Genomic DNA, 20,443 nt, shown 5'->3' on the forward strand with positions numbered 1-20,443 from the left:
GTACACACACACACAGAAAGGGTTATATACATTGGGGATCACACTGTGTTACAACAGTGGGCAGAGGCGGTGCCAGCTTGGCCCCCACGGTGTGTCCAATCGCTGCCCACTCCGCACACATCTAGGAGTTCTCTTCTGCTAGATCCTGGCCAAGGCTTTCTTGGCGCAGCGTCTGCAGAGCATTGCTCTTACATCCATCCTCCACCTGTGTACAGACGTTGAAGTTGAGGACCTGAAAATGGCAGCCCAAGCTTGGGCCCGGAGTTGGAGAGGAAGTGTTGGAACCGGATGTCGGAATTCTTGGGGTACCCCCGAACTTCCTCTTGCCGGCCAGTTGGGGTAAGAGCACAGGATCCTGGGCCGTAATCGCCTGCACAACCTATGTCCTGGCTGTAAAGCCTGTAATCCGCTTGGCTGTCATAGAGGTGAGTGGCTTCATGGGGCCCCTGAAATGGTGGCGGGAAGCGCTGTAGGGTGGGTGGCCGCCGGGGCCCCGGGCCCTGTGATACAGCTGGTTCAGGTGCACTGGTGATAGAGAGAAAAAGACTGAGAAACTTGTTTCCGCTATACATAGACAGGATTAGACAACCATATAACACTTGGTGCCCATGCACAGATACTCACCATGTGTACATTGCGTCGTCCCTGGAGGACTGCAGCTCCGGGTACACCTGGCTCTCAGGCTGCAGGTACGTCTCTGTACTCTGGGGGTTCATCTCTATGGTAGCCCCTTGGTCCTGATTTGCTGTCATCGGGAGCGGGGAGGGGTCGGCGGCTTCAGTGGAGGGAGGCGTTGGATCTGGCGGTGTTATGGGGTGGAAAGAACAGTCCGGACTGGGCAATGGGATACCCAGACCCCCTCCTAGATCCAGAGTGGAATCACAGGGTCCCGAATACAGAGGTCTCTTACATTCCGCTAGGAGAGGGGAGAAAGGAACAATTAACACTTCCATAGGCTGACATATCTATAAAGGGAAGAGTCTCTTCTTCTAAACCAAATCAAACAAGCATCAAATCAGGGTCAGGTATTAATTATGGGGGATTTTAATTTACCCGACATTGATTGGGAAAACGAAACAGGTAAATCAGCAAGAAGCAATGGGTTCTTAAGCTTACTTAAAGACCAGTTTATTACACAAACGGTAGAAACTCCAACTCGTGATGAGGCGCTCTTGGACTTAGTATTAACAAATAACACAGACTTAGTTTCAAACACAAAAGTAATTGAACAATTAGGGAATAGTGATCACAATATGGTTTCACTGGAAATCAACTTCAGTAAATTACATCAAGAAGGATCTGCAAAAATACTAAACTTCAGAAAAGCGAACTTTGAATTATTCAGGGAAGCTCTAACAGGAATTGGGTGGGAAACTGTTATGGAGGGAAAAAATGCAGAGGAAATGTGGGATACTCTAAAAAAGGTGCTTGATTCACTAACTATTGAATACATTCCTAAAGTAACTAAAGGTAAATTCAACAAAAAAAAGCCACCATGGTTGGACAAAGAAGTAAGGTCAGCTATCAACAATAAAACCAGAGCCTTTAAATTCTATAAAAATAACTTGAATGAGGAGGCGTTCGCAAAATACAAAGAATCAAACAAAACTTGTAAAGGGGTAATCAAAGCAGCTAAAATATTATATGAAGAGCGCATAGCCACTGAAAGCAAAACCAACCCAAAGAAGTTTTTTAAATACATAAATAGTAAACGTTTAATTAAGGAAAACATAGGCCCACTAACTGATACTAGTGGAAAAAGTGTTACTGAGGACAAGGGAAAAGCAAAACTGTTAAATGAGTTCTTCTCATCAGTATTTACTAAGGGAGAGCAGACTGTGAAACGAACATTTACCACAAATGGGACAAATAAGCCAGATCTCATTGTGGATTTCACGCCAAAGGAAATAATACTGAGGCTAAGCAAACTCAAAACAAATAAGTCACCAGGGCCAGATGGGATTCATCCGAGGGTATTAATGGAATTAAGGGATGAACTAGCTACCCCCCTACATTATATCTTTAGCAAGTCACTATCGTCAGGTATAGTACCAAAAGATTGGAGAATAGCAGAGGTAGTGCCAATATTCAAAAAAGGAAAAAAGGAAGATCCCGCTAATTACAGACCCGTTAGTTTAACATCAATTGTGGGTAAACTATTTGAAGGATTTTTAAGGGATGGTATCCAGGAATATTTAGATCATCACCGTCTACTCAGTACTAACCAACATGGGTTCGTGAAAAATCGTTCATGCCAAACTAATCTACTAGGGTTCTATGAAGAGGTTAGCAAAAACCTCGATAATGGAAATGCTGTAGATGTGATTTTCCTAGATTTCGCTAAAGCATTTGATACTGTCCCACACAAGAGATTGATTAATAAAATGGAGAACCTAGGATTGGGTGAAAATATCTGCAGATGGGTAGGGAATTGGCTATGTAATAGAGAACAAAGAGTGGTTGTGAATGGTGCCGTATCAGATATGATACCGGTACTAAGTGGAGTGCCCCAGGGTTCGGTTTTGGGGCCCATTTTGTTTAACATTTTTATTAACGATATTGGGATAGGGTTACTCAGCAATGTATCCATCTTTGCGGACGATACAAAACTTAGCAAAGTCATCAAATCACCAGAAGATGTCACCATGCTTCAAAATGATCTTGCAATTCTAGATGAGTGGGCAAAAAAATGGAAGATGAGGTTCAATGTAGATAAATGTAAGGTTATGCACCTTGGGAGACACAACCAGTGTGCAAGTTACAACCTTAGCGGAGAGGAACTGGGTAATTCCATACTTGAAAAGGATCTAGGAGTCCAAATAGACAGCAATCTAGGATGTAGTGCCCATTGTAATGTAGCTACAAAAAAGGCCAACAAAATTCTGGCATGTATTAAGAGGGGAATGGAAACTAGGGACTCAAGGGTAATTATGCCACTATATAAAGCATTGGTGAGACCTCACCTAGAGTACGGAGTACAGTTCTGGGCCCCACACTATAAAAAGGACATCATAGAATTAGAAAAAGTCCAAAGGCGAGCAACAAAGCTTATTAGGGGAATGGAGAATTTAAGCTACGGGGAGAGATTAAGCAATTTGGGACTATTTACATTAGAAAAGAGACGTTTAAGGGGGGACATGCTCAACATGTACAAGTATATCAAGGGCCAATATAAGGAACTGTCACACACCCTATTTTCTACTAGAAAGGAATCTAGGACGCGAGGGCATGAGTATAGATTAGAAGAAAAAAGATTTCATTCAGCTAGTAGAAAGAATTTCTTTACGGTCAGAACAGTCAAACTCTGGAACTCTCTTCCCAGAGAGGTGGTAACGGCTGGCTCATTAAATGCGTTCAAGGCAAAGTTGGACAAACATTTACTGGAGAAAAACATCCATGGGTACAAATAAGAAATATAATTTGTCTGTAAAATACCAGAACCTACCAAATCAGCGATGGATATCTATACCAGGTTGAACTAGATGGACGCAAGTCTTTTTTCAGCCTTACCTACTATGTAACTATGTAACTATCTATGTACTCTAAGATGCGCTTTGGCAATGTTTGGGTCACCAGCTGTTGGGGAACTACAAGTACCAGCACATGCTGAGATGGTATAAAGCGGTACCTCTGATGGCAGTACAGCCAGCTCTCTGTAGTCATTGCCAGGCATGGCAGTAGTAACGCTACCTCTTCTCTGGTGCCATGGGAATAAATGCACCCACCCGCAGACTGAAGGTGGCATGTTGGCAGAGAGTACTTGCACTTACGTGGAGTGAAGGTCTCTTCTTCCTCTTCTATATTAATCGGTTTCCTCTTCACCCTCACGGAGCGATCTCTACAAGAAGCGCAGAGATACGTTGTCACAATTATAGCAATTAGTACAGGGCGTAAAGCAGGTAGTGAGGACATTTCCCGGTTCCCTGCAGTCTGCGATCCATTCACCTGGTCATACAGACTCGCCTTGTGAACTTTTCAAAAAATATTCAAGAATTATGACGCTATCTTGAGATTGTGCAGCTAACGAACCAATGAAATCCGTGTTTGTCAATCACCAATGGAAGAAACAGTGCACAGAAAAGATCACATGGTACCTTCAGCACTATCTCTGGTGACATATATAGAATGAGACCGTACAATTAAGACGGAACACAATACATAACTTTATGAGAATAAGGTCACTGCAGCTTCATGAGTCCCAGATGAAGTAACACTTTCCCAAATCTGCAATAGATAATCTCCAAATCCCCCACAAATGTTTTTTTTTTTTGGAGAAAACACAACAATTTGGTGTAGTAGGTTTAACACACGGAGCGATATTTAGGCGAAGGACACCAGTATGAAACGCATTAAGTGTGTGGGGACTGTCCACCTTAGATCTACTGCTCTGCAGGGCCGGATTATAATGGGGGCACAAGGGGTCAGTGCCCATGGGCCCCCCTCTAGCTAGGGGCCCCCCGTGGTTGGCATGTATTTTTAAAAAAACATTTTTTTTTTCAGCTAAAGGTTTTGTGCATGGGAGTGGGGTAGTGCTGCAGCTTCACCTATCTGCCAATGTGACAATGATTAATGGTGCTGAGCATTGGGAGCCAAGTGTGCAGTGCATTACTGGGAGTTGACTAAGTCCCATGACACTCTGCACCAGAGGGCAGAGGCTGAGACGTTTGTGCTGAGCTCTGATTGGTGGAGCTCATTACATGCTTCTCAGGCCCATGGATAACAGCAGCAGCAGTCTAGTCATGGGAGGGTTTTTAATCAGAGGCAGCACTGGGACTGTGAGGTCTCCTACAGAGTAAAGTGCAGAGGGACAAACACAGGCTTTTCATGTAGTATGTATGTATGTTTGTATGTATGCATGTGTGTGTATATATATATATATATATATATATATATCCCCTGAAGTTACCCATTGACCAAGTTTATACTGCCCTTACTCTGTGTTTTGACAGTGTAATATTCCCCCATGCAGTTTGCGGCCAGTAATGACAAGTGTAAGGGGCCCCCCTGTCTAAAGTGCCCCGGGCCCCCCGAAGGCTTAATCTGGCACTGCTGCTCTGCGACTCCATTCACTGTGCTGTGGGATCCTTGTGCCGGCGCCTGGACTCCATCAACCTCCTTTACATCTTGGGGTAAGAGACTTTGCGTGGAGCTAGCCCAGCAGTTTTGCCTGGTGGATTGGTCATTCGCTTTTATATTTGGTATTCCTTTGTGAGTGCATTTTTTTTTTAAATTAAATACGTTGTTATTTTTATGACATACTGCACCAATTGTGTTGTTTTGTCTTTGCTCTGGCACATCCAATGGAGAGGTATGATTTCAGATTCGTGATTATATCTGTGGATGCTTAATAATTAAGGAATAGCCCAGCTGATTTCTGCCTTGAGGATACATTGATGTGCTTTTTATTCACTGCACACTTGTGAGTGTATCATATAAAATAAATATCGCTCCATGTGTTAAACCTACTACACCAAGTTGTTGTTTTTTCTCCAAAAAAAACATTTGTGTTTTCAGACTCGCCTTTTGCACAGGAACAGGCAAGGCCTGAGACTTAATGGCCGAATTCATGCTGAGGACGTCAATTTCTATGTTCCAGTTTATTGCAGAGGTTCTTGTAATTCTGCGTAGCCCTGTTGAGTACTTAGGGCCTAATTCAGATTTGACTGCACGGCTGCTAATTTTTGTAGCCCTGTGCAAGCCTGCAGTTTCTGCGTAGCCCAGGACTTACTCAGCGGCTGCGATAGAATCGGGCTTATAGGGGCGAAGCTGCTGTCACATGACTTCCCAGAACACACCTGGATATGCCTGTGTTTTCCAAACCCCCCCATATAAATGTGTACAATACGCACCCTACTGACCTCTTGTTCTTCAGCCCGTCCTCCCGAAAACCTTTTGCAAATGGGTTTGTCTGGATCTTGAGTTGTGTTATCTGCAAGAATAAAGATATGTCGGCCTTAATCCAATGGGACCCTGCTCACACCTCTGCAAGCTGCCGGACAGAGCCGCGCTGCAGCGGCCTACGGTGGAGCCAAATGTCCCCATTTAGCAACGTTACAAAGAGTCCAAGTCCTTTGTCTCACCTTCTCGTTCTGATAGGCCGTGACAGTCAGGAACATGGTCTCGGGGAAGGTGAAGGACGAGCAGCCTCCCCACCGGCGGCTGAATACATCCTGGGCTCGGACGATGTGGAAACGCGGCTGGTATCGGTGCATGGAGTGCAAGATGATCTGTGGGGGGGGGGAAGTACAGGTCAGGGGACTGGCGCAAGAAGGTTCCCTCAGCGGCACGGTAGCCATCTTGTCCCCACGTCAATCTCTTCCCATTAATTCATGGATGTGAGCGCAAAGATGCGTTACAGTCGGGAATGTTTACATACAGTCGGGGACTTTACGGAATGCCCGTGCCCTGGAGCCAGGCCTTAATATCATCAGTCAGTCATGTTGTGTCCAGTGTAGGCAAGATCAATGCGTTGTATGTAATGGTGAATCCGTAAGATAAATGTGTATAGTGTAAAAGTTGCAGGAGCGTGCAAATAAGCAAGTCAATTCTTCCTGAAGGCGCCAACTGCATAATGTGCTTTTGCAGCAATTCTATATGCACCCTCACCCCACCCCACAACTTACATGTCCCAACTGGTCCAGGGTGTTGTTGGTGAGCTTGATCTTGTGGAAGGAAATTGGCTGCTTCATCCAGTGGGATCCTGGGGCGGGAGAATCCGGGTGGATGTAAACTCTCTCGGGCAGACGTGGCTCCGCTCTCCCACTGGGCTCCCAGTGGTCTTCCTGCCACTTGTAGCGGGAGTTGTCCACTGGGACGATGTCGGCCAGGAGGACGTACTTCCCGTCCGGCTCCAGTCCAGTCACACTGATCTTACACTGCGGGAACATCCTCCTGGAAGGGACACAAATGAGAGAGCGAGGAGGTTATCATGGATGTGGCCAATAGGGATGGGACATCGGAAGAAAACATCGGTCAAATTATGTTTTTCAACATTGGTTGAAAAACATCATTTAGACCTAAACATTGGTACTGTGAACCCGATGTTAACCGATATTTCGATATTTTTTAAAATAAACTGGTTACCAAAGCATATAATACACTAATATCAAACATCTGAGCAACCCTATTGTTGCTTAGAATAACCATCAGAACAAAGACGCTGGAGCCAGTGCAACTGCAAATTAATGTTTGAAACACATCTGCATTTGACAAACCAGCCCCCATCCCCTCCCTCAAATTGAAACTACTGTACCTGTCACTCAGTATCTGCAGCCGCTGTTACTAATAAATCACTGCACAGAAATAAACTGTGCAAATGTCTGCATCCACAACTGAATCAGGCCCTTTGTAAGGTGCTGTGATATGCTTGCTGCATAATAATAAATCAATTGATAGATTGTAAGTTTGCAAGCAGGGCCCTCATACCTTTGACTGACTGTAAATACCCAGTTTGTTGTATCACTGTCTCCTATTGTAAAGCGCAAGTGAATATGCTGCGCTATATAAGAAACTATTAATAAATAAAATAAATATGAAGGGAGTTGACCACTATGTCACTACTAGTGACTATCGTCACTGTTCATTCTAGCATCCGCTATCTCTGAAAACCCATGCAGTTCCTCTTCCCTGCCTGGAGTGTCGCTGTCTGCTGTAGTGCTTCTAGCACAGTGTGATCTGTATATCAGCACTGATATGCAAATTAGACCTGTGCTAGAAACACCACAGCAGACAGCGACAGTGACTCACAGCACCAGTTGCTGTGAGGCAGGGGTGGGGCTGTCCTGTGTGCTGCTGCTGAATGGCTGGCCAGACTGTCTTTCACTGTCAGCTACCACCCACAGCAGCAGCAGCACACAGCCACACACACATATGAAAGCCCAGCCAGCAGTAATACTGTCATGTTTGTTAATGTTTTTTTTTATCAGTCTCTTAAGTTATTAATGAATATAAATCAAGGAGAGAGTGAGCTCGCTGCAAAGCATTGAAAGCAGCACACATTGACACACAAAAGAAAAAACATTGGAAGATTGAGAAAAACATCGGGGGAGAAATCTAGCGCTGTAGATGAAACATTGGATCCTCAACATTGCAGGGTTAAACATCGAACATTGGAACCATAAATCCGATGTTACCGATGAAACATCATATGATTACCCATCCCTAGTGGCCAATCACATAGCAGGAAGTAGGTGCATAGAGAGGGTGCAGGCACTGGTATGAGATGGGGGGCGGATAAAATACAGAAAATTCAATGGAGTATTTCTCCCTCCCCCAATCGCAAACAGAGTCTCTAAAGCATTGTGTATCTAGGAAAAAAAGCTGAAATAGTAAAGCACAGCATGTCAGTTATGCTTGCAGTGATATAGCAGACTGTGCTTGCACCAGTTTCTATAGGGCCTCTATATAAGACTACCCAAGAGGCTAACCCAAGATTTGGGTCCTGTAAGATTAGCAGATCCTGCTGAAGCTTAGGGATCACGTGGGATCTATTTCTACATTGCTCACCTGCCGGATTTAGTGATGATCATTTCTGTCCCTATGGCGTGGAACTGTTTCCACAGGTCCTTGTTTTCCAGCACCATCTTGACGTTCCCGGGAAGTCGAGGTGCTTCACAGATGGATTGCGGTTGCCCGAACCCCAGAGCTGGACCGGGGGGCAATGAGAGAGGAGTGAGGGGGGCTGCTCCCAGGATCCTCTGGGAAGGGTCGATCGTGGTAAACAGGCCATCATACCTCTGACTGGGGGCAACGTCCAATTCTGTAACAAGGAGACAGATCAGAACATAAGAGAAAAGTATATGTACATGTATGCAAGAGACATGTCAGGCCAGGACTGCTGTGTCGGCTGTTCTCACACGCCTCAAGTCAGCCACAAGCTGGTCTGGTCGACAAGTAGGTGCTAAATGGCCACCATGTCCTGCTAATTGGAACCCTGCAGGGAGTTATGGTAACGAGATGTGTGGATTCCCTCCCGTTCCCAAATACATCTAATACAGATGCCACAAACACACCAGGACTGTATGGCCAAAATGTAATAAGATGGTAGTTCTATTTTACATGGGAGGTTGCTCTGGGCAACCAATCAGATACTATCTATTATCATTCTAGCAGATAATATATAGTATCTGATTGGTTACCCATAGCAACCTCCCATGTGAAAGAGAACTCCCATCTTAGTACATGTCCCCCTGTGCCCGGCTCACACAATCAGGAATACCAGAGCCAGAAATACACCCGTATTCCCCCATTTCCCAGTGCCAGAGTTTGGTACCATAACCTTACAAATGCACCAAGATCCCAGATACACTAGAACCTCCGAGTCTCAGGGCACATCAGTGCCTCACAAACCTACAGTATGTACTGTACACCAATGCTTCACAGATATACCAGTATCTCCCAGCCTCACAGACCTCTTTACACCAATGCTTCACAGATATACCAGTATCTCCCAGCCTCACAGACCTCTTTACACCAATGCTTCACAGATACACCAGTATCTTTCAGTCCCAGGGCACATCAGTACCTCACAGACCTATGTACACCAATGCATCACAGATCCAGATACATCATAACCTCACAGTCTTAGGGCACATCAGTACCTCACAGACCTACAGTATGTACTGTACACCGATGCTTCACAGATATATCAGTATCTCCCAGCCTCACAGACCTCTTTACACCAATGCTTCACAGATACACCAGTATCTTCCAGTCCCAGGGCACATCAGTACCTCACAGACCTATGTACACCAATGCATCACAGATCCAGATACATCATAACCTCCCAGTCTTAGGGCACATCAGTACCTCACAGACCTACAGTATGTACTGTACACCGATGCTTCACAGATACACCAGTATCTCCCAGTCCCAGGGCACATCAGTACCTCACAGACCTATGTACACCAATGCATCACAGATCCGGATACATCATAACCTCCCAGTCTTAGGGCACATCAGTACCTCACAGACCTACAGTATGTACTGTACACCGATGCTTCACAGATACACCAGTATCTCCCAGTCCCAGGGCACATCAGTACATCACAGACCTCTGTACACCAATGCATCACAAATCCAGATACACCAATACCTCATAGAGCAAGAGAATATCAGTACCTTACATATACACCAATGCATCACAGATCCAGATACATCATAACCTCCCAGTCTTAGGGCACATCAGTACCTCACAAACCGCTGTACACCAATGCATTACAGATACACCAGAACCTCCCATTCTCAAGGCACATCAGTCTCTCACAGACCTATGTACACCAATGCATCACAGATCCAGATACACCAGTACCTCACAGACTCAGGGCACATCAGTACCTCACAGACATATGTACACCAATGCATTACAGACACAGATACACCAGAGCCTCGCAGTCTTGGGCATACCAGTACCTCACAAGCCTATGTACACCAATGCATCACCGATACACCAGTACCTCCCAGTCTCAGGGCACATCAGTACCTCAAATACCTATAAACCAATGCATCAAAACCCAGATACACCAGTACCTCACAGACTCAGGGCACATCTGTGTCTCATAGATCCAGAGACTATCAGAACCTCACAGACCCATGTACACTAATGCATCACAGATACACCAGTACCTCCCAGATCAGGGCACATCAGTACCTTACAGACCCAAGTGCACCAATGCATCACAGATCCAGATACACCAGTACCTTCCAATCTCAGGGCACATCTGTACCTCACGAACCCATGTACACCAATGCACCACAGATACACCAGTACTTCCCAGACTCAGGGCACATCAGTACCTTACAGACCCAAGTGCACCAATGCATCACAGATCCAGATACACCAGTACCTTCCATTCTCAGGGCACATCAGTACCTTATAGATACAGAGAACATCACTATCTCACAGATACACCAGTACCTCATAGATCCAGAGACTATCCTTACCTCACAGACAGAGAACTTCATAGACCCAGGGAACATCAGTACCTCACAGACCCATGTACACCAATGCATCACAGATCCTGATACACCAGTTCTTTCAAGTCTCTGGGTACCTTATAGATACAGAGAACATCAGTACCTCACAGACACAGAACCTCATAGACCCAGGGAACATAACTACCTCACAGACCCAGGGGACATCAGTGCCTCATAGACCTAGGGAATATCAGTACCTCATAGACCCAGGGGACATCAGTACCTCATAGACCCAGGGAACATCACTACCTCACAGACCCAGGGGACATTAGTACCTCATAGACCCAGGGGACATCAGCTCCTCACACTCTCAGGGGACACCAGTACCTCACAGACCCAGGGGACATCACTACCTCACAGACCCAGGGGACATCAGCTCCTCACACTCTCAGGGGACATCACGACCTCACAGACCCAAGGGACATCAGTACCTCATAGACCCAGAGAATATCAGTACCTCAGACCCAGGGGACATAAGTACCTCACAGACCCAGGGGACATAAGTACCTCACAGACCCAGGGGACATAAGTACCTCACAGACCCAGGGGACATCAGTACCTCTCAGACCCAGGGAACATCAGTGGCTCAGACCCCAGGGGAATCAGTACCTCACAGACCCAGGGAACATCAGTACCTCAGACTCAGGGGACATCAGTAGCTTAGACCCCAGGGGCATCAGTACCTTATAGATACAGAGAACATCAGTACCTCACAGACACAGAACCTCATAGACCCAGGGAACATCACTACCTCACAGACCCAGGGGACATCAGTACCTCACAGACTCAGGGGACATCAGTACCTCATAGACCTAGGGAATATCAGTACCTCATAGACCCATGGGACAACAGTACCTCATAGACCCAGGGAACATCACTACCTCACAGACCCAGGGGACATCAGTACCTCATAGACTCAGGGGACATCAGTACCTCATAGACCCAGGGACATCAGCTCCTCACACTCTCATGGGACATCAGTACCTCATAGACCTATGGAATATCAGTACCTCATAGACCCAGGGGACATCAGTACCTCACAGACCCAGAGGATATCAGTACCTCAGACCCAGGGGACATAAGTACCTCACAGACCCAGGTGACATCAGTACCTCAGACCCAGGGGACATCAGTAGCTTAGACCTAGGGGACATCAGTAGCTCAGACCCCAGGGGCATCAGTACCTCACAGACCCAGGGGACATCAGTACCTCTCAGACCCAGGGAACATCAGTACCTCAGACCCAGGGGACATCAGTGGCTCAGACGCCAGGGGCATCAGTACCTCACAAACCCAGGGAACATCAGTACCTCAGACCCAGGGGACATCAGTACCTCACAGACCCAGGGAACATCAGTACCTCACAGACCCAGGGAACATCAGTACCTCAGACCCAGGGGACATCAGTAGCTTAGACCCCAGGGGCATCAGTACCTCACAGATCCAGGGGACATCAGTACCTCAGATCCAGGGGACATCAGTACCTCATAGACCTATGGAATATCAGTACCTCATAGACCCAGGGGACATCAGTACCTCATAGACCAAGGGAACATCAGTACCCCACAGACCTAGATAATATCAGTACCTCAGACCCAGGGGACATAAGTACCTCACAGAACCAGGGAACATCAGTACCTCAGACCCAGGGGGCATCAGTAGCTTAGACCCCAGGGTCATCAGTACCTCACAGACCCAGGGACCATCAGTACCTCAGACCCAGGGGACATCAGTACCTCAGACCCAGGGGACATCAGTACCTCACAGACCCAGGGAACATCAGTACCTCAGACCCAGGGGACATCAGTAGCTTAGACCCCAGGGGCATCAGTACCTCACAGACCCAGGGGACATCAGTACCTCACAGATCCAGAGAACATCAATACCTCAGACCCAGGGGACATCAGTACCTCATAGACCTATGGAATATCAGTACCTCATAGACCCAGGGGACATCAGTACCTCAGACCCAGGGGACATCAGTACCTCACAGACCCAGGGAACATCAGTACCTCAGACCCAGGGGACATCAGTAGCTTAGACCCCAGGGGCATCAGTACCTCACAGACCCAGGGGACATCAGTACCTCACAGATCCAGAGAACATCAATACCTCAGACCCAGGGGACATCAGTACCTCATAGACCTATGGAATATCAGTACCTCATAGACCCAGGGGACATCAGTACCTCATAGACCTATGGAATATCAGTACCTCATAGACCCAGGGGACATCAGTACCTCATAGACCCAGGGAACATCAGTACCCTACAGACCTAGAGAATATCAGTACCTCAGACCCAGGGGACATAAGTACCTCACAGACCCAGGGGGACATAAGTACCTCACAGAACCAGGGAACATCAGTACCTCAGACCCAGGGGACATCAGTACCTCAGACCCAGGGGACATTAGTACCACAGACCCAGGGGACATCAGTACCTCAGACCCCAGGGGCATCAGTACCACATTGGCCCAGGTGCACCAGGACCTTACAAACATACCTGGTTTACAGGTATGATATAACTCACTGACAGTCAGGATTCCAACGGTAATTTTTCAGAATTTTCAGAATCTCGACTGTCTGGAGCCCGACAGGTGGCAGTGCATTACTGGGAGATGACTAAGTCCCATGAGACTTTGCACAAGAGGTCAGAGGCTGAGAGGCTTGTGGTGAGCTCTGCTTGGTGGAGCTCATCATATGCTTCTCAGGCCCATGGAGGACAGCAGCAGCAACAGCCTCGTCATGGGAGGGTTTTTAATAAGAAGCTTGAGCCTGTCTGGGCTCCTACATATCAAGGGACAAACACAGGCTTTTCAGTACCGCCCTCCAGTGGCCGGCGCCTTAGGCAAATGCCTAGATCTGCCTAGTAGTGGCGCCTGCCCTGCCCCTGGAACATAACATTATCAAGACCTACTGTTTAAAAAAAGTCACAATCTCACTGACAGCTTTTGTGCTAAACAACCTCCTCAGTATGTGTCAGTCTGTATGTGTGTGAGACACTCAGTGGACAGTCTATATCTGCGTGTGGTACTCAGTGGACAGTCTGTATCTGTGTGATACTCATTGCACAGTCTATATGTGTGTGATACTCAGTGAATAGTCTGTATGTGTGTGACACTCAGTGGATAGTCTGTATGTGTGTAACACTCAGTGGACAGTCTGTATATGTGTGTGACACTCATTGCACAGTCTATATGTGTGTGTTTGAGACACTCGGGATAGTCTGTGTATGTTTGTGTTTGACACTCAGTGGAAACAGTCTGTGTGTGTGTGTGTGTGTGTGTGTGAGAGAGAGAGAGAGAGACTCAGTGGACAGTCTGTATCTGTGTGTGATACTCAGTGCATAGTCTATATGTGTGTGATACTCAGTGAATAGTCTGTATGTGTGTGACACTCAGTGGATAGTCTGTATGTGTGTAACACTCAGTGGACAGTCTGTATATGTGTGTGACACTCATTGCACAGTCTATATGTGTGTGTTTGAGACACTCGGGATAGTCTGTGTATGTTTGTGTTTGACACTCAGTGGAAACAGTCTGTGTGTGTGTGTGTGTGAGAGAGAGAGAGAGAGACTCAGTGGACAGTCTGTATCTGTGTGTGATACTCAGTGCATAGTCTGTATGTGTGTGAGACACTCAGTGGATAGTCTGTATGTGTGAGACACTCAGTGGATAGTCTGTATGTGTGTGACACTCAGTGGATAGTCTGTATGTGTGTGAGACACTCAGTGGATAGTCTGTATGTGTGTGACACTCAGTGGATAGTCTGTATGTGTGTGACACTCAGTGGATAGTCTGTATGTGTGTGTGACACTCAGTGGATAGTCTGTATGTGTGAGACACTCAGTGGATAGTCTGTATGTGTGTGACACTCAGTGGATAGTCTGTATGTGTGTGAGACACTCAGTGGATAGTCTGTATGTGTGTGACACTCAGTGGATAGTCTGTATGTGTGTGACACTCAGTGGATAGTCTGTATGTGTGTGTGACACTCAGTGGATAGTCTGTATGTGTGTGATATTCAGTGGATAGTCTGTATATGTGTGACACTCAGTGGATAGTCTGTATGTGTGTGATACTCAGTGGATAGTCTGTATGTGTGTGACACTCAGTGGATAGTCTGTATGTGTGTGACACTCAGTGGATAGTCTGTATGTGTGTGAGACACTCAGTGGATAGTCTGTATGTGTGTGACACTCAGTGGATAGTCTGTATGTGTGTGATACTCAGTGGATAGTCTGTATGTGTGTGACACTCAGTGGATAGTCTGTATGTGTGTGACACTCAGTGGATAGTCTGTATGTGTGTGACACTCACTGGATAGTCTGTATGTGTGTGATACTCAGTGGATAGCCTGTATGTGTGTGATACTCAGTGGACAGTCTGTATGTGTGTGACACTCAGTGGATAGTCTATGTGTGTGATACTCAGTGGACAGTCTGTATGTGTGTGAGACACTCAGTGGATAGTCTGTATGTGTGTGATACTCAGTGGACAGTCTGTATGTGTGTGACACTCAGTGGACAGTCTGTATGTGTGTGAGACACTCAGTGGATAGTCTGTATGTGTGTGACACTCAGTGGACAGTCTGTATGTGTGTGGTACTCAGTGGGTAGTCTGTATGTGTGTGACACTCAGTGGATAGTCTGTATGTGTGTGACACTCAGTGGATAGTCTGTATGTGTGTGACACTCAGTGGATAGTCTGTATGTGTGTGACACTCAGTGAACAGTATACTTGCCGACTTTTCAATGTCCCTCAAAATGTACAGGTCGGGGGGCGGGAACAGTCTGTGGGCTAGATTCTCTAAGCTTCAAAAGTGATAAAATGGAGAGTGATAAACAGCCAGCCAATCAGCTCCTACCTGCCATGTCACAGACTGTGTTTGAAAAATGTCAGACAGGAGCTGATTGGCTGGCTGTTTATCACTCTACATTTTATCACTTTTGAAGCTAAGAGAATCTGGCCCTGTGTGTGTGTGTGTGTGTGTGTCTGTGTGTGTGTGTGTGTGACACTCAATGGACAGTCTATCTGTGTGTGACACTCTGTGGACAGTCTGAATTTGTGTGTGTGGCACTCAGTGACAGACACATGCACTATTATACACCGGCACCTCAGAGCAGGGCCGTAACTAGGGGGGGGCTGGGGGGTCACGCGCACCGGGCGCTGGAGGTGAGGGGCGCTGTGAGGTCCGGTGTATGTGGACGCTGTAGCGGCGGGCATGTTACTTTGACTCCGTCCATCTCCTATTAGCGCGGCTGCAGGAAGCTCTGATGACTTCGAAAAGACTTGCCGGACGCTGATTGGCTGAATTCAGCCAATCAGCGTCCGGCAAGTCTTTTTGAAGTCATCAGCGCTTCCCGCCGCAGCGCTAGTAGGAGACAGACGAAGTCAAAGTAAGATGCGGCTGCGGCTTCAACGGTGAGAGGACTGTGCGGGGAGGGGGGGGTCTCCGGCGCCAGGGACAAGGCGTCATTTGGTCGGTCCCCCCTGTCAGCTGCTAACTAAGCAGCAGGGAATAAACGCTGTGCGCATGCGCACAGCGTCTATTCCCGCAGCCAGGGGGCTGGGGGCATGGCTAGAGGCTCACAGAGCCTCTGGGTCATGCCCCCATAGCGGCAAAATGGGGGCGTGGCCTCGCGGAGAGCAGCGATTATAGGCCACGCCCCCAAATTAGGCCATGCCCCCCCGAAAGCAGCATCACTAGGGGGGTGGGGGGGGGCACCAAAAGACTGCCTTGCCCCGGGCGCCGGAAACCCTAGTTTCGGCCCTGCTCAGAGACACGCACTATTATACACCGGCACCTCAGAGAGACACACCATTATACACCAGCACCTCAGAGACACGCACCATTATATACCAGCACCTCAGAGACACTCACTATTATATACCAGCACCTCATTGACATGCACCATTATACACCAGCACCTCAGAGACACGCACCATTATATACCAGCACCTCAGAGACACTCACTATTATATACCAGCACCTCATTGACATGCACCGTTATACACCAGCACCTCCGAGACACGTACTATTATACACCAGCACCTCATTGACATGCTCCATTATACACCCGCGCCTCAGAGACATGCACCATTATATACCAGCACCTCAGAGACAAGCACTATTATACACCAGCACCTCATTGACATGCACCATTATACACCCGCGCCTCAGAGACACGCACTATTATACACCAGCACCTCATTGACATGCACCATTATATACCAGCGCCTCAGAGACATGCACTATTATATACCAGCGCCTCAGAGACATGCACCATTATATACCAGCGCCTCAGAGACACGCACTATTATATACCAGCACCTCAGAGACACGCACTATTATTCACCAGCGCCTAAGAATCACGCACCATTATATACCAGCACCTCAGAGACGCGCACCATTATATACCAGCACCTCAGAGACACGCACTATTATATACCAGCACTTTAGAGACACGCACTATTATTCACCAGCGCCTCAGAGACACGCACCATTATATACCAGCACCTCAGAGACACGCACGATTATACACCAGCACCTCAGAGACAAGCACTATTATACACCAGCACCTCAGAGACACGCACTATTATACAACAGCACCTCAGAGACACGCACCATTATATACCAGCACCTCAGAGACATGCACTATTATACACCGGCACCTCAGAGACACGCACTATTATACACCGGCACCTCAGAGACACGCACCATTATACACCGGCACCTCAGAGACACGCACCATTATACACCAGCACCTCAGAGACACTCACTATTATACACCAGCACCTCAGAGACACACACTATTATACACCAGCGCCTCAGAGACAAGCACTATTATACACCAGCACCTCAGAGACACGCACTATTATACACCAGCACCTCAGAGACACTCACTATTATATACCAGCACCTCATTGACATGCACCGTTATACACCAGCACCTCAGAGACACTCACTATTATATACCAGCACCTCATTGACATGCACCGTTATACACCAGCACCTCCGAGACACGCACTATTATACACCAGCACCTCATTGACATGCACCATTATACACCCGCGCCTCAGAGACATGCACCATTATATACCAGCGCCTCAGAGACATGCACTATTATATACCAGCGCCTCAGAGACATGCACCATTATATACCAGCGCCTCAGAGACACGCACTATTATATACCAGCACCTCAGAGACACGCACTATTATTCACCAGCGCCTAAGAATCACGCACCATTATATACCAGCACCTCAGAGACGCGCACCATTATATACCAGCACCTCAGAGACACGCACTATTATATACCAGCACTTTAGAGACACGCACTATTATTCACCAGAGACACGCACCATTATATACCAGCACCTCAGAGACACGCACGATTATACACCAGCACCTCAGAGACACGCACTATTATACACCAGCACCTCAGAGACACGCACCATTATACACCAGCACCTCAGAGACACTCACTATTATATACCAGCACCTCATTGACATGCACCGTTATACACCAGCACCTCCGAGACACGCACTATTATACACCAGCACCTCATTGACATGCACCATTATATACCAGCGCCTCAGAGACACGCACTATTATATACCAGCACCTCAGAGACACGCACTATTATTCACCAGCGCCTAAGAATCACGCACCATTATATACCAGCACCTCAGAGACGCGCACCATTATATACCAGCACCTCAGAGACACGCATTATTATATACCAGCACTTTAGAGACACGCACTATTATTCACCAGCGCCTCAGAGACACGCACTATTATATACCAGCACCTCAGAGACACGCACTATTATTCACCTGCGCCTAAGAATCACGCACCATTATATACCAGCACCTCAGAGACACGCACCATTATATACCAGCACCTCAGAGACACGCACTATTATACACCAGCACCTCAGAGACACGCACCATTATACACCAGCACCTCAGAGACACTCACTATTATACACCAACACCTCAGAGACATATACTATTATACACCAGCACCTCAGAGACACACACTATTATACACCAGCGCCTCAGAGACACGCACTATTATACACCAGTGCCTCAGAGACACGCACTATATACACCAGCACCTCAGAGACATGCACTGTTATACGCCAGTGCCTCAGAGACACACACTATTATACACCAGCACCTCAGAGACATGCACTGTTATACGCCAGTGCCTCAGAGACACGCACTATTATACACCAGTGCCTCAGAGACAGGCACTATTATACACCAGCACCTCAGAGACACGCACTGTTATACACCAGCACCTCAGAGACACGCACCATTATACACCAGCAGAGACACGCATTATTATACACCAGCAGAGACACGCACTATTATACACCAGCAGAGACACGCATTATTATACACCAGCAGAGACACGCACTATTATACACCAGCAGAGACACTCACTATTATACACCAGCAGACTATTATATACTCCCAGAGGCTGTAGAGGCTGATACAGTAGAACAACGTATACATGCTTGGGATCGGCATAAGGAAATCCTTACCAAGAACATATAGGATTTCTGTTACCTAAGGGGTAAGTGGTTCCTATCTGCCGTCACATTCTAGGTCTCTATGTAAGCAGCAGCAATATCGCCAACTGATGGTCCCGTTACTAAGGGAGACGGCATCCAATGGAAAGAGCCCACATGTCATACATACCTGAGTATCTGTAGGCCTCATGGTGACCACTGGCTGTGGGGTAGGTGGGTGGCAGGGCATGTGGTTGTCTCACTGTGTACGATGGTCCATATTGGGGGAATATATCGGAATGGTACATGGCTCTCCAGTGTCAGAGCATCGGCTACTACAGGGTCCCAGGCCAACAAGATCTGAGGTCGCCAAGAACCTTCCCAACTGGTAGCAGCTAGTATGAGGACAGCATGAGAGAGATCCTTAAAGGCCATCCTATACCTTTTGATGTAAGACCCTCCTGCTAGGTGAGAGGGGAGAGCTGGGGGAGGTCACTTCACACATTAGGACTGAATTAAACTTTATTAAAGGGCCTTTATGGCTGCTCCGAGCCCCAGTTTGACCAGTTGTCAGGAAATGCAGTATTCAGGGAGTGGGTATGTGGAAGCAGGAGGGGGGCCGGGAATGGGCCATAAGAGTCCTGCCATACACATTATCTGCACCCATAGCTCATGGGAACCTGGTATAGTTCTGCCGCATTCCTGGGGTATGGATAATGCACCCGATGTACTAAGCTTCAAATAGCGATGAAGTGGCGAGCGACAAAGTACCAAACAGCCCCTAACTGTCATGCCCTGGTCTGTGTTTGAAAAAAGACAGTTATGAGCTGGTGGGCACTTTATCTATCTCCAATGTAGTCCTTTTTGAAGCTTAGTACATCAATATATGTATTATATATGTAATGTAACTGCTGATGTTATGTAATGTTCCACAAGGCAGAATACATT

At 47.1% G+C, this 20,443-nt stretch overlaps 1 protein-coding gene across 1 annotated transcript; it reads right to left on the bottom strand.

Moving 5' to 3' along the window:
• Positions 1-188: 188 nt before the first annotated feature.
• Positions 189-19,803, bottom strand: TBX6 (T-box transcription factor 6). The gene is made up of 8 exons (XM_083155167.1): positions 19,686-19,803; positions 8,506-8,758; positions 6,624-6,891; positions 6,081-6,227; positions 5,859-5,929; positions 3,771-3,838; positions 625-916; positions 189-525 (listed from the first exon to the last, which is right to left on the bottom strand). The coding sequence occupies exons 1-8, from the start codon at positions 19,801-19,803 to the stop codon at positions 189-191; spliced, it is 1,554 nt and encodes a 517-aa protein (XP_083011293.1).
• Positions 19,804-20,443: the final 640 nt, after the last annotated feature.

Source organism: Crinia signifera, chromosome 7 (assembly GCF_055691185.1).
Source record: "Crinia signifera chromosome 7, ASM5569118v1, whole genome shotgun sequence".
Taxonomy (NCBI): domain Eukaryota; kingdom Metazoa; phylum Chordata; class Amphibia; order Anura; family Myobatrachidae; genus Crinia; species Crinia signifera.